This window comes from Metarhizium brunneum, chromosome 1 (genome assembly GCF_013426205.1).
Source record: "Metarhizium brunneum chromosome 1, complete sequence".
Lineage (NCBI taxonomy): Eukaryota > Fungi > Ascomycota > Sordariomycetes > Hypocreales > Clavicipitaceae > Metarhizium > Metarhizium brunneum.
Genome location: NC_089422.1, coordinates 8304301 through 8318332, shown reverse-complemented (window position 1 = coordinate 8318332; position 14032 = coordinate 8304301). Strand labels below are relative to the sequence as shown.

General features: G+C 52.1%; 3 protein-coding genes across 3 annotated transcripts; 2 read left to right on the top strand and 1 right to left on the bottom strand.

The window, feature by feature from the left end:
- Nucleotides 1-1030: 1030 nt before the first annotated feature.
- On the top strand, nucleotides 1031-3496 carry G6M90_00g025340 (uncharacterized protein; the record flags this gene model as incomplete). Its single annotated transcript, XM_014692563.1, has 1 exon — nucleotides 1031-3496. One exon carries the CDS (start codon nucleotides 1031-1033, stop codon nucleotides 3494-3496), a length of 2466 nt encoding a protein of 821 aa, XP_014548049.1.
- Nucleotides 3497-4542: 1046 nt separating this feature from the next.
- G6M90_00g025330 (uncharacterized protein) lies at nucleotides 4543-6294 on the bottom strand (the record flags this gene model as incomplete). The annotated part of the gene is made up of 3 exons (XM_014692564.1): nucleotides 4543-4716; nucleotides 4818-6064; nucleotides 6189-6294. The coding sequence occupies 3 exons, from the start codon at nucleotides 6292-6294 to the stop codon at nucleotides 4543-4545; spliced, it is 1527 nt and encodes a 508-aa protein (XP_014548050.1).
- Nucleotides 6295-10122: 3828 nt separating this feature from the next.
- Nucleotides 10123-13035, top strand: KHA1 (K(+)/H(+) antiporter 1; the record flags this gene model as incomplete). Its single annotated transcript, XM_014692565.1, has 5 exons — nucleotides 10123-10281; nucleotides 10377-10793; nucleotides 10871-10970; nucleotides 11030-11592; nucleotides 11665-13035. The coding sequence occupies 5 exons, from the start codon at nucleotides 10123-10125 to the stop codon at nucleotides 13033-13035; spliced, it is 2610 nt and encodes an 869-aa protein (XP_014548051.1).
- Between the last annotated feature and the right edge of the window lie 997 nt (nucleotides 13036-14032).

The following is a 14032-nucleotide window of genomic DNA, read 5'->3' as shown; positions in this document are numbered from 1 at the left end:
TGGCCGCAACAGCGAGGATTACTTTGTTTGCTGAAGATCCTCTTCCACACAGTGCAAAGACGGGCAAGACATGAGTGATGCTTTTAATAGTAGCTGCGGAATGAGACGTGGGGCTTGAATGCATTGAAGTGTGGAGGTGGCTAGAGCGCGTGTACAAACAAAGCCTCGAATAACACGTGCACAAGGCGGTAAGTCAGGGTTTCACGTTCCAAATAACAAACATTGAAACATGGCACAAACGCGGCCCGGCAATGTTAGACCTACCAGGTGGCTGAACAGAACCTTTATTAGTAGTATGTACATACTAGCACGTCTGTTGTAGAATAGATTTTCCCACCAAGAAGTATACACTAATTTATTGCAGTATACATGTTTGTATGATAATATGGAGCGCGATAGCTGGGTATCTGATCTGCCCAAATGCTCTTTGCCTGCCCCTGTACCTGCAACTCCCAAGGGCGCACATCTACGCGTGCCATTTTTGCCATCAGCTTGGCCAAAAAGAAAGAGCCGGTGACGCACGGGGGATCTGCCAACACCATGTTTTGAAAAGTGCTCGAGTTGGAAGCGTGCGACGGCTCCATAGGCTTGTCGCTGGCTAGACCACAAACATTAAATCGTTTACTCCGTACTCCGCAGTGGTTGGCTGATCGCCCCTTGACCCCAGTTCCCAAATAAGCTAATGAAAACATCTGATCGTTTTGAAATGCAAGTTTATGCACGATGCAAGTGCTATGGCTGAGTCGATTCACGCCCTTTTTTTACTTCAATGTTCTTCTGCTCCTTCGCGCCTAGCTTAAGGCAATGTAGGTTTATCGATCTTTCCAAGTTCACTTTCTGGCCTTGTCCATCAATTCGTCACATATCTGCACATGTCTGGTCCCGCCGCGCCGGTCCGCCCCCTAATTCATAAAGTTGATGCATATGCCGTCCATCAGCTCAGACGACACCTGTCCAACTTCACTCTCCCTTGTGTCAGCCAGATGCAGCCGAGTCGTTGCTGTGCACTTGCACCTTGACAGGCCGGGAAATGCGACGCCTCGACTTTGCTTCTGGCTGCCAAAACACCCAACCCGAGACCAAAACCACCGGTGCCGCATCGTCGACACGCATCGGGCCGTCCAAGTCGTCCAAGTCGTCCAAGCCGTCGAGGTCGTCTATTGCATCTGCTCCCGCAGGGACGCCCACGCCCGCGGCCGCGCCCCCTGCCCGCAACACAGCGACGACGACTCGCCGGATCGTCTCTGCTCCTTCCTCTTACTCGCCATCACCCCGCCAGACTCCGACGCTGAAGCCCCGGGTAACCGCTACAGTGTCACCTACAGTGGCGCCAAGAGGGGCCCCGACGCAGCCGCACCTGCCATTGTTGTCACGCCACAGTGCCCGGCACCTGCCCAGGCTCCCCACTCCTGGGCTGGCCGCTAACACCACCAATTCCTCCACCACGCCGGCGCCAGCTGTTGCTGCTGTCATTGCTACTACTGCCGGTGCGTCCCACGCGTCGTTGCGTTCGTCCTCTCAACACCACAAGCAACATGTCATTTCGCTAGCCGTGAAGACGCGCTCCCCTCCAGCGAGCCTTACGAATATGCCTCCCGGCGAAAGGCCTCGACAGCCCCAGCTGAGTGCTGCTGCGGCAAGATCTATTAACCGAACCCCTCTGACTCCTAAGATTGCCGCCAAGGGACCTCCTGTGACCCCTCTGGCAAGACGGCCTCACTCTTCGACCCCGACGCTTGCTGGTTCTCAGAACCCGCGAGACGATGTTTCTACTCCCGTAACTGCCTTTTTGACTCATAATATTACCCCGCGCTCGGGTACTAGGCAAAGCCGGGTCGATAGTGCAAATTCCACCCCGAACGGTACCCCCAACCCTGAGAGAACGAGCGACAGTTTTGAAAACAACAACAACAACAACGCCAGCAGACTTGGCCTGGGGGTATCCCCGCCTGCGAATGACCTGCCTAGACAGACAGCATCTCAGTTGGATATTCCCAGTGACCCCAATGACTCCAGCAAGTTCTTCTATGCTAGCGACGCAAGATGCATCCAACAGGGAGGCTTGCAGAGACCGGGGTCGGTTTCTCAGAAGTCTGCCAACACCTTCTTCTATGCCAATGGGTCAACGGCCGATGGAGGCCGCAACATTAGCCCGCCGTCTAATGCTGCATCGATTTCTCTCGCGAGCCCGAATCCCGAATCCGCAACAACCAAATTCTTCTACGCCAACGGAAAACCTGACGTGTCCCTGAGGCCTGGTATACTCCAGTCCACCTCGGAATCCGTTGTGTCTTCGAACTCTCGAATAGCTACTTCACGACCACCTACCGGCAACCCTAATGCTGCATTTAACATTCCACCGCCTCAGCGACCAGCGTCACCAATCAAGGCAGCATCAACTGCCATGTCGCAAACATTGAGAAACAATGTCGCCTCGCCACCATCTCCAAAACGAACCTCCCTTGTATCATCCCCTCCGTCATTACCGCAGCAAGCGTCCTCTGCTTCTCGAAGAAAAGTAAGCATAGACACTGCGCCGAAGGAGATGGGCGGGCACAGGAGAGCAGGAAGTGTTCCTGGTTTTGAGCCACTGACACTTCCTCGGTTCAACTTGTCAACGAAATGCTCCGAGACAGCTTCGGTGTCCCCACCGTTGAGCCCTGGCTTCTCGCAGCCTGCCATGACGATGGCCTCTATTTTTCAAGTCGCCGACGAGCTACAAGACGAAACCGAATCAAGAGAGGGGGATGCCCAATCTGATGTGTCCCAAGTACCCCGGAGCCCTACGAAGTCTGCACATTTTGGTGATTCTGTCAGCGAACTCGTTGCCAATGCACGTCGAGAACGCAAGGTGCAGGACCTGGAGATTACCAACGCATCTCTAGAAGCTATCAACAGAACGCTAGAGCGGCAGCTTCGCAAACAAACCGCCGAGCTGCGACGCTATCGCCGTCTCTCTAGATCAGGAGCCCTGTCAGCAGCATCTAGCCGGGTGACTTCTCTAGCTCTAACCGAGCCACCTACAGATATGTCTGACGTGGACGAAGAGGACGAGATGGAGTTGGAAGGGGATATGGATTCGTTTGATGACACCGATCTGTCGAGCAATGATACCATGAGCACAGAAGACATCATGTTATCAGGTGCGAAGCTGGATGCTCGACGAAGACGAGATGAAAGGCGGCTTCACCTAGACCTCACCAAACACCAAGAACTGCTTATTGACAGTCAGAGGATCAACCAAAGTCTGAAACGCTGCCTCGACTTTACCGAGACTCTAATCAAAGAGGGCCAAAAGGCCCTCCAATATAACGTTCGAGTGTCTGATGTTAAGCTTGGCGGACGGGTGTTGGCGCCATCCGACGACTATGATGATGAGGTCTCATATCAGGAAGAAGCCACGATACAGAGTGGTAGCCACGGCCTGGAACCGCCTTGGCCAAAGACTTCCCAGGATCGGGACAGCGGGATAGAATTGCCAACAGATGGCGGCTAATACCCTCATTTACCGCTTGTCGCGACTAGACTGACAGGCGCAGCGGACGCTTGTAGCCACTTCCAACATGGACCATCACCACTCACCGAATACATTCATTTTGCTATTTTCTTTACCACCCAAAATAATGTTTTACAGATTCCTACTGCGCGCACACGGTCGCAGCAGATACCAAGGGACAGCATACATGGCGCAAAAACTGGGTTTCACGGCGTTTCGAACATTTTGCATGCGTTTTCTTTACCTGGCCTTTTTCATTATTCGCCTCAAATTTCCAGCTCTTGATACATACACTTTACCCTACAAATTCACGCACGAGCGCACTCATTCACGCATTCGTCTCGAAAACAATGGATCGTTCAGCCTCGTCCTTTATACTTGCGTCCTTGCTCACCGATACCCCCGCCGCTGTTGCGATTCATCCATATGTCCACTGAAGCTGGATTTATATTATCGTTGTCTACATTGTTCTGTCTCTTTTTGTTTTCTTTTGTCGCTTACAAGTTTCGTTTCTTGTGTAAAAATCCCAGATACCCCAGATAAATAGATAGCATAGGAAAGGAAAGGAAAGGAAAGGGAGGTGGGATGAGTCCGAGACGGGGGGAGCACTGTGCCATTTCTTTTATTCGACTCGGGATGGAAATTGGGCGTGTTTGATGTAGCGGATACAGGATAGAAGGGCGATCTAGCAAGCCGGATAGATGGCCAATTGATGATTTGATACAGTATTTCTTTTTTTTGTTTTTTCCCTCCTGCCCCTGTGCCCATGCTGTGCTTATCCCTTCTCGAGGTATATGTCGATAATGATGTTTGAAAAAAGACACAATTGAAAGAAAGAGAGATGTGAGGTGTATATTACTTGACTCCTTATCTTGGTCTAAAACACCCCCCGTTTGCAATTGGTCTATACTCTGTCGGCCCATTCACACACAACTCGTCCACATGCTAGTCCATCATCCCAGATTATACTTTCTGCCCCTTGGTATCCATCGCTGGTTTTTCTCTTCTTCTTCAAGCCCGACCCTCCACGGTAGTACTAGGTAACTTTACGCCTTGGGAACATTCGGCGCATCGCCGGCAACTTCCTCGGCGTGGCGGTGATGTCTATCCTTCTTGTCCCTTTTCCGCTTATCCTCGTCCTTGTCCTTCTTGATAGCGGCCTCGGCCACGAGTTGCTCAAAGACGAGGTAGTCGCCTTCTTCTTCGGGGGATCTCTGGGCCTGCAACGCACACAGGGGTCAGAAGGAACTTTTCTTTGACGGGGTGGCTTGCATTCGCTGCTGAAACTGTGGGGGAAACGGAAAGGGGGAAAAAACCATACCTTTAGGAATATATCGCCAATGAGGACGAGCGCCTGCGCACGTTCTAACCGCTTGGAAAGGGAAACCTTTTTGTTGTACAGCACACTGTCGCAGACCTCGCGCAGGACGCTCTGGATCTCAAACTTGCTGCCGCGCCATGCGGCCGTGAGGATCTTGCCTGTGACGCGGCGCTCGTACTCGACGCGCTTCTCCTCGGTCCAGTCCTCGCCGCCCTTGGCCTCCATCTTGGCCATGTCCTCGACGGTCTGCTGCGCGTCGAGGGCGCTGCTGATCGTGTTCCAGGTGTCCTTTACCAGGGTGCCCTTGTCCTTGAGGCGGCTGAAGAAGCCGCCTATGCCGAGGAATTTCTGGCTGCGCAGGAGACCGGATGCTTTGGAGACGTACGTCTGGCCAATGGCGTGGAGGATGTCGATGCCGAATGATTCCATCTTGAGGTTTTCCACCTCGAGGCGCATCTTCTCCTGGAAAGCCCTGGTGACGTCGTCGCCCTTGTCGGTCTCGGTCCACACGCTCACACGGTCGAGCAGCTTTTCTGCTAGCGTATCGACTCGCTTCTGGCGGATGGCAGCGCGCTCCTTTTCGTAGGCGGCGAGCTGCTCGCGCTGCTCCTTGGTGAGGCCGCCCTTTTTCTTCTCCTTTTGGCGGAGCTCCTCTTCGGCGGCCTGGATGGATGCTTCGTCGTGGGGTCTGTCGCTGAGCGCGGGTCGGAGGGGGATTTGTGTTCGGTTGCGTGAGGACGAGGACGGCGCGGGGGAGGTGGCATCTGATCGGGGGGGAGGCGTAGGTCCGGCTGCAGTCGCGGGGTGAGCGGTGCCGCTGGGCTTTTCTTCGTCGACGACGACGGTTGGCGGCGGAGGAGCGCCGGGAGCGCCTTGAGCTCCGGCAGCAGCAGCGGCAGTCTCCTTTTCTGCGAACTCCTGTGCGCTCTGCTTCTTGGCCTCTTCGGTGCCGGGGAATTCAACATTCGCTGGGGTCTCCGGCTGGTCCTCGCCTTCGGCCATGGCGATGTCCATGGTGGCCGTGAGATCCTTCATCAGGCTGATCTCGCCAATCCAGTCCTCGAAGGCCTCGCCGCCAAAGATGGACGTGAAGAACTCGGCTGGATCAGTGAAGCCTTCCTGCGGCTTCGCACGATCCTTGCCGAACTTGTCATATGCCTTGCGGAGCTCTGTGTCGGAAAGGACTTGGTAGGCTTCGCCGATTTCTTGAAATTTTTCGTGGGCGGCGGGATCATTGGGATTCTTGTCTGCAGCGGGTTAGTGGTGGGTTGCGATACGGCTGGGCGCCAAAGAGACGGAGTGGCGTCGAGAACTTTGTGTCTGTCTCTCGCGATATACGCCCATATGCACAAGATGGAAGGGCGACTCTACCTGGATGGTGCACAATAGCCAGCTTGCGGTAGGCCTTCTTGATCTGAAGCTCGGTGGCCGTAGGCTGCACGCCCAGGGTATCGTAATAGGCGGTGTCGACGACCATGATGGGCGAAACGGGACGTAAAGCCGCCAACTACCCGAGTAGAGAGAATTCAGGGGGGGCAGTTGCAACGTTGACGTGGAAGGGGGACGGTGAGGAAGAAAAAAAATAACGACGCTTTCTTCGCCGGTGGCGCGTGTCGCAGATAGGAGGCGAGATGACGAAGTGAGCGAGATGTCAAGTTCAGATGTAACTTTGCTTGGTGCCACCGGCTGTGCTGGCGCCACCAAATGAGCCGAAGCTGCCAACTGCTACGTAATGGCGGGGCATTGCCGAACTTTTTCTTCCACTGCAGAATGATGCAGACTGGACTAAGCCGGTCGACGTGAACCCGAGACATGCATCCATGCTCACAGAGTCACAGCCGCACGCGTACTACGGTCTGTGGCAGCGTGTGTTTGCCCACCTAGAGGTATACACTAATATACTAGAGCATGTGATGGTATAGAGCGCGATAGCCGGGTACCCGCCTATTCAAATCAAACTTGATACTTTAATGTTTTGCCGCTCACTGCGGTGCACTCTACGAACATGCATATGATGGTATAGAGCGCGATGGCCAGGTACCTGCTTACTTAAGTAAAGTAAGTAGTCAAATACTTTTTGCCTCCCACTGCAGTGCACTGGACGAACAGGCATATGACGGTATAGAGCGCGATGGCCAAGTACCTGATGTGCTTATTCAGATACTCTTTGTCTCCCACTGCAGTACACTGTACGAACATGGCACTTGTATCGAGCCAGACCTCTACAAAACACCAAACGGCCGTTGGCTCGAGGCACATGTGCAGCCACCAGACGCTCGGAGGCTCGTTGGGGTATTTCGGCCATGTGTGAATGAAGTCACCGGAAACGCGACTTGCATACATTTTGGAAGCCCAACGATGGTATACAGTGACTCAAGCACTTCGTGGAGAACCCTCATTGGAAACGATTTCTATTGTGATTCATCGTCTTGAAAAACATGTAAGTGATCCAACTTTGAATCTGGACATCAAAGTATTCTAGGCTTTCAAAATATATTTCCTTTTGCATCGTGTTCGCTTGGGGGTCATGTTCCAGGGTCCAGGGTGCACTGTATTACTTCAATGTTTTCCCATAACGCACAACAGCAGCCTGATCATGTAGGCTTGTGTGCTTTCCATGTTATGGTTGGCATTCGTGACGATGAATCATCATCTTTTCAAATATGATGCTATCCAAATGCACGTATTGTCGTCGTATAAATTCGTCACGAGCGTTGCGTAACATTGAGCTCCTAGTCGTAGTCTCCCCCCATACTCCAAATAGGACAAGAAGGCGATATTAATCTCAATCTCTCCTCATAATATCTCACCAATTCATCGTCGTGTTCCGCTTCTCCTGACCCAACTTCATACAAGTGGTACATTAGGCCTCGCCTGTCATCCAATTCCGGGTAATCAGTCGACGAGAATATATGTCTCCTCCAAAGAATCGGTGGGAGCAGTCTTTCGTAGCGATTCCTATAGATCTTGAAATACCTCATTGCATAGTAGGGGTCGAATCGCGGCCGATTGTCTGGAGTTCCACGGATGGGAAATGGGCAGGGGCGTACATGTCCTTCTTCGGCAAGCAAGAAGGAAATGACATTGTCAAACTGCTGAGAAGTTCAAGGATATATAGTTTTAGGACCTATAACTCGGCCGTCGTGAATAAAGACGTGTTTGATCTTTCAGGTCAGCCCGCGCCATAGTATGATTCCACGCATTCAAAAGGGGGGGAGAAAAGAAAGAAAGCACCTACATCTGGGTCACTGTCGCATCGATCAAAAAGGACTCCTCCTCCAAATATGACTATTTCGGCCCAATATCCAACCATGTCAGAAACTCCTTGGGGATATTGTTGGTGATTGTAGTATTGGTAATGGTAAAATGGAACTGGAGGCTGCAAGCCGCCATCCTTATACTTTTCGTGTCCCTGGTCAAAGAGTATTTTCTCCTGGGCTAGCCATGAATTATATTCTTTGCCATGTATGCTTCCTCCTAGCTGATAAAGAAATACAGCAATCTGATGGCATGCAACAGCCACAAGCTCTACCAGAGACAGTGCGAAGGCTCTGCTGCCGGGTGCAGAGTCTTGATACGTTTGCAAGACCTCCAGGAAGGCAAGCGTCAGAAAAAGGATCTAGAAATGAACTACGGGGCGCTCATTTACTTACAGAAGGTTCAAATCGCAGTGAAGAAATGTTAAAAGCAGATCGAAACTGTCGTGTTTGTTCGATGGCCCCCTCGCATATGGCATGGTGCTGAAAATCAGGGTGTCCCAGACGCTTAGAGAAGACATGGAGCTCCAAGAAGGATGAATATGTGGGAAGTCCATCTACGATCTGGGCAAAAGTTTCTTCTGCAAGCCCTGTATTCAGAACATTATCGACTGCAGTCTTGAGGGATGTTAGATGGTCCGCATCCAGGTGCTCCGGGGATGTCGTCGCCGTCACCTCGGCTCTGACGAGCGACTCTTGGGACTCGAAGATTCATGGCACAATTAAGACCATTATTGACCAAACTCTGTGACGAAGCTGAGGGGATGTAGGGTAAGGCACATGTGGCGATGCATGGTAAGAAGGGTTTCCCATTTCGGCATAATATCAAGTTCATACTAAGAACCTTAGGTACCTGGGTAGTAGGTACTTAAGACTGGTAGTAGAGAAAACCAATCGTCCAGAATGATAGAGAAATGCCGAAACAAGGATATGCAAAAATGCCCGTTGTTACCTCTAGTAGTAGTAGTAGTAGTAGTAGTAGTAGTAGTCGTAGTATTTAACACAATCGACATAAGGTTTAGTTTGAGCGGCTGAACAAGCGATAAGCTCAACGGCACTTCAGACATGTGCACCAGTACTCCGCACGAGGTGGAGCAGTTAAACTTGACATCGCCGCGTAGCCCTGTTGTCAACTCCCATGCCAGCCATCAATTGATACCCTTACTTAAATAGATTGGAGGTTACGACGCCACAGCATGCCATTCCCCCAGACATGTGCACGGCACTCGCACGATCCAACCCCTGTTCCTGCTATTTCACGAAAAAGCAGGCATCACAGACATTGCATGTATCACGAGGCTGACTTGTTGGACAGCTGCTCAATCTCGGGACACCCTTGCGTCTTTTCTTTTTGTTGGCCGACATGCAGGCTGTGGATACATGAGCATATTACGATTCTCGCGTGACACGCAGCCCGTTCACGCCCGCCCCGAAGCTGGACGCCACGTTTGGACCAACATATGGAGTCGTTGCCTACCAGGGCGCTGGGTGTTATTGTTTGCGCTCGTCTTCGATTCACCGCCGCAGATCCCCCCCCTCAAGCCTCCACAAGCCCAAGCCTCTGGGTGCTGCTTGGCGACTTGGCTCACCGTGGTGGCACCATCACATGGGACAATAGCTCAAGGGCATCCGCGCCTTGCTCAACACTGTGCTCCGTTTTGGAGGCATACGGAGCAGAACGACAAGGCTGGGCTGGGCAATGTACCCATTTGGCGTGTCGCGCTGCGTTACCTTGTTGGCTGACTCGAAGTGGATTGTGAGATTTTAACACGGAAAGCCTTGCACGGAGTAGTTCTTGCTTGCGGCAGCGGTTGTGGGCTCCTTCCCCGTGGGCTCCTCCCCAGATTTCTCGAGCTGACGCCTGCTTAAATACCTACCTTTGCCCTCTTCGCCCCCCCAGGCGTGGTCAGCCAGACTGGTCTGATGCTTTCAATGTTCAATCACCCTGCCGGGCTTGCCATCCAGGTGAAATAGACGACTCAAGTCGTCGTTTGGCTTGAGAAGCTTGCGAGCTCCTGCTGCAGGTCTGCGGCGCTACGTCAACCACCATGTCGGCCATTTCATCGATTGTCTCAGCTGCCACCGCGACGCTGTCTTCGCCCACAGCTACCTCCACCCTTCGCGCGTCAAATCAAGGTGGCATTATCGATGGAGCAAACCCCACGAAATACAACCCCAAGGACCCCATTATCCTATTTATTATCCAGGTTCGTGGCCGCGTCTCTGCAATTGACATGCTTCCCGTCGTCGGTACCGGGGCCGGATGCCCGAGAAACTGAACTAATGACTGACATTGCATTAGACGGTGCTGATCGTCACCGTGTGTCATCTCCTGCATTGGCCATTGTCAAAAATTCGACAACCTCGGGTCATCGCTGAAGTTGTCGGTGGCATTATTCTCGGTCCCTCGGTCATGGGACGTATCCCTGGCTTTCGACAGGCCATCTTTCCCGACGCTTCGTTGCCCAATCTTTCCAATGTCGCAAACCTAGGATTGATTTTGTACTTGTTCCTTATCGGACTCGAAACCGATGTCCGATTTCTGATTAGCAATTGGCGAATCGCGACCTCTGTTGCCGTTGCAGGGCTGGCTCTTCCTTTTGGCGTTGGCTGTGCGCTGGCATATGGTGTGTATCATGCATTCCGCAGTGACGAGGGATTGGTCCCAATCAAGTTTGAGGTCTACATGCTCTTCATTGGTATTGCAGTTGCAATCACGGTACGTCTCCGCATAAACCGTCCTGTCGGTGTTGGTGCCGTTTCCCCGTCTTGCTGACCGACCTCGCCGCACTCAAGGCCTTCCCGGTCCTGTGTCGTATTTTGACGGAGCTCAAGCTTCTTGATACCAACGTCGGCGTCATCACCCTCTCTGCTGGTGTTGCAAATGATGTCGTCGGTGAGCTTTGCCAAACCATCCTCTCTCCGACGGATATTTGAGCTAATTACAATGGACAGGGTGGATTCTCCTTGCCTTGTGTGTGGCGCTTGTAAATGCTGGTTCAGGCCTGAACTCGCTTTGGATCCTACTTTCTGCCACTGGGTTTATGCTTCTCCTTTTAATCGTCGTCAAACCTTCTCTTTTGTGGCTGCTGCGCCGCAATGGAAGCCTCGAACATGGTCCCTCGCAGAGCATCATCTCGCTCATTCTTCTGATTGCCCTGGTCTCTGCCTTCTTTACGGGCATCATTGGTATTCACCCTATTTTCGGCGGCTTCATGGCCGGGCTCATCATTCCTCGCCAGGATCGATTCAATATCCGTGTTACGGAAAAGCTCGAGGATCTTATTGGTGCTTTGTTCTTGCCCCTTTACTTCACCCTCTCCGGTTTGAATACGAATTTGGGACTGCTCGATTCAGGAGCCGCCTGGGGATACGTATTCGCTACCACGTTTGCAGCTTTCTTTTCCAAAATCATCGGCGCGTCTGTGGCAGCTCGATTTAGTGGATTGGTTTGGAGAGAATCGTTTTCCATTGGTGTCCTCATGAGCTGCAAGGGTCTTGTTGAACTCATTGTACTGGTGAGCCTTACTTTTCATGATAAAGTTGTTCAAGTCATACGTTGGCAACTGACGCTGACATATTTTGTTTAGAATATTGGCTTGCAAGCCAACATTTTGAGTACCAGAACATTCACCATCTTTGTCGTCATGGCTCTTCTCACCACGTTTGCCACGACGCCGATAGTGACCGTGCTATACCCTCCTTGGTACCAGCGGAAGATTGCCGCATGGAGACGGGGGGAAATCGACTGGGACACTGGTGCGCCCATTTCCTCTGCGTCTAGCTCCGAAGGTCCCAAGGACGACTCCTCCCTTGGCCTCGAAAGGGTGAACCGCCTACTCGTCTACCTTCGTCTCGACAACATGCCTTCTCTCCTGCGCCTTCTTTCCATGTTTGGCGACCCCTCCACACCGAGTAGCACTCCCACGCCTTCAGATACAGGAACTGATGAGATTCACGACGTTTCTACTACACCCCCTTCCCGGGACAGGGCTGTCTGGGCCCATGGCATCCGTCTCCTCCAGCTTACCGATCGTGACTCTTCCGTAATGACAGTCGCCCAAGTTGACGATTTTAGCCGCCATGACCCTGTAGTTAACACCTTCCGGACCGTTGGACAGCTGCACAATCTCTCAGCGTCCGGCGAAGTCGCCATCATGCCCGAAACTCGATTTGCAGAGGCTCTTGTCGCCAAATCATACAGCATGGCTTCAGATCTCCTCCTTGTTCCTTGGACCGAAACTGGGGACATGGGCGATTCACAGATTTTATCATCTACCAGCGTCAACGACAAGATTGGGTCTTCGTACGGATCCTTTGTTAAATCAGTCTTCGACTCACACGACCGAAACGTGGCCGTTTTCTTTTCGCGTAGCGATCCTGTCGCCGGAGGCAAAGCCAAGAGCGAGGAGCGTGCCAAACTCATGCGCCAGTACTCATTTGGTGCATTGAAGGAAGACTTGCCAATTGCCCCGGGATCTAACGAACCATACCACATATTACTACTCTACTTTGGCGATGAAGACGACAGACTTGCTCTTCACCTCGTTCTTCAGTTGTGTGAGAAGTCCAGGGCAACAGCCACTATTCTTCGTGCTCGTTCTTCTGTAGGAGCATCCAACTCTGTCGGGGATGCTCTATTCGAAAGGGCATCATCCCAATTACCCGCGTCCGTGGCATCAAGGGTCAATTTCAAGACAGAAACGGGCCCATCTACTGTCGAAGAACTCGTCCAGTACGCAATAACAGAGACCCAATCCGGCGTTACTGAGTCCAAGGCAGGCCCTGAGCTGGTCGTCGTCGGTCGCAGGGTGGCCGCCAAGCTGGACGAGGGTAAGCTGACGCACAGGTCGAGGGAGGATCTGGTACTTTGCCTGGGCAATCTTGCAGGAAATTTGGTTGCAGGGGGTGTGAGGGCTGATTTGTTGGTTGTACAAGCCAAGGCTGCCGAGAACAAGTGATGATGTGCGACGAGTTATTATTGCATGTTTTGATATGTGACGAGCTGTAACTGATCTTCATGACCTAGTACCATTGCGCGTGGAATAATATCATAGCCACTTTTGAATAGTCATCTTTCTGTGACCGTCGCAGTACGGAGTGTCTTTTGAGGAATGATTGTAAAGGATATTCAATTCTATTTATATATGTAAACTACGTCTAACGCATCGCGATGCGTGTACTCATGGTCTATTGCGTGGTTTGTTGCCTTTTCTTGACCTTGATACGTCTAAAATGTAGCGCTAATAGATGTCTTACTCATATGACCAATCTGGTTTATTATTACTACTATTATTCTATATTAACTTAATGCCACGTGAGACACTACCAATTGGGGATCGTACGAGCTTTCATGACGAGCTGTATCACTCCTGAAGCCGCACGGCTGGCCAGCTCGACGTAGTTTAGGTTGATGGTTTACATATGTATGTCAAATAGGCAGGAAAACGGTGGTGTCGCAAGCATCATACGTACACGCCGCCAAGTATTCCACTCACAAGGCCTCGCAATAGCATAAAAGCCATGCCTTGGATACTCATGTCCAACTCCTTGAGAGGCCAGGGCTAGCTAGTCCAGTGCTGCGAACAGGCAACACAATGTTTTTGCAGTGGCGTCTGACCTGATTTTCTAGGCGCGTCAGATGATCCAAGGCAAGCTCGCAATACCCGCGGTTCACGACAGACGGCAGCCGCCGGGCCGTTCATGACGCCTCTTGTCGGAAGATGTAGTGTGGGCTTGTACCGCTTCACATACCCGGGTTTCAGGCTCGCGGGACGATGGCAGTGCTATTTTGGCCGAGGGGAGTCGGACGAAGTTCGTGGAGTTTTTGGCGCGCTCATGGGAAAGGGGGGGGCCTTCGCGGACGCCGTCTGAAAGGGCTCCGATGGCGTAGAGCGAGCCCGGCTATTTATACCTTGACGGGTGGGATGGCGCGTTTTCAAATAATCTTGCACTGTG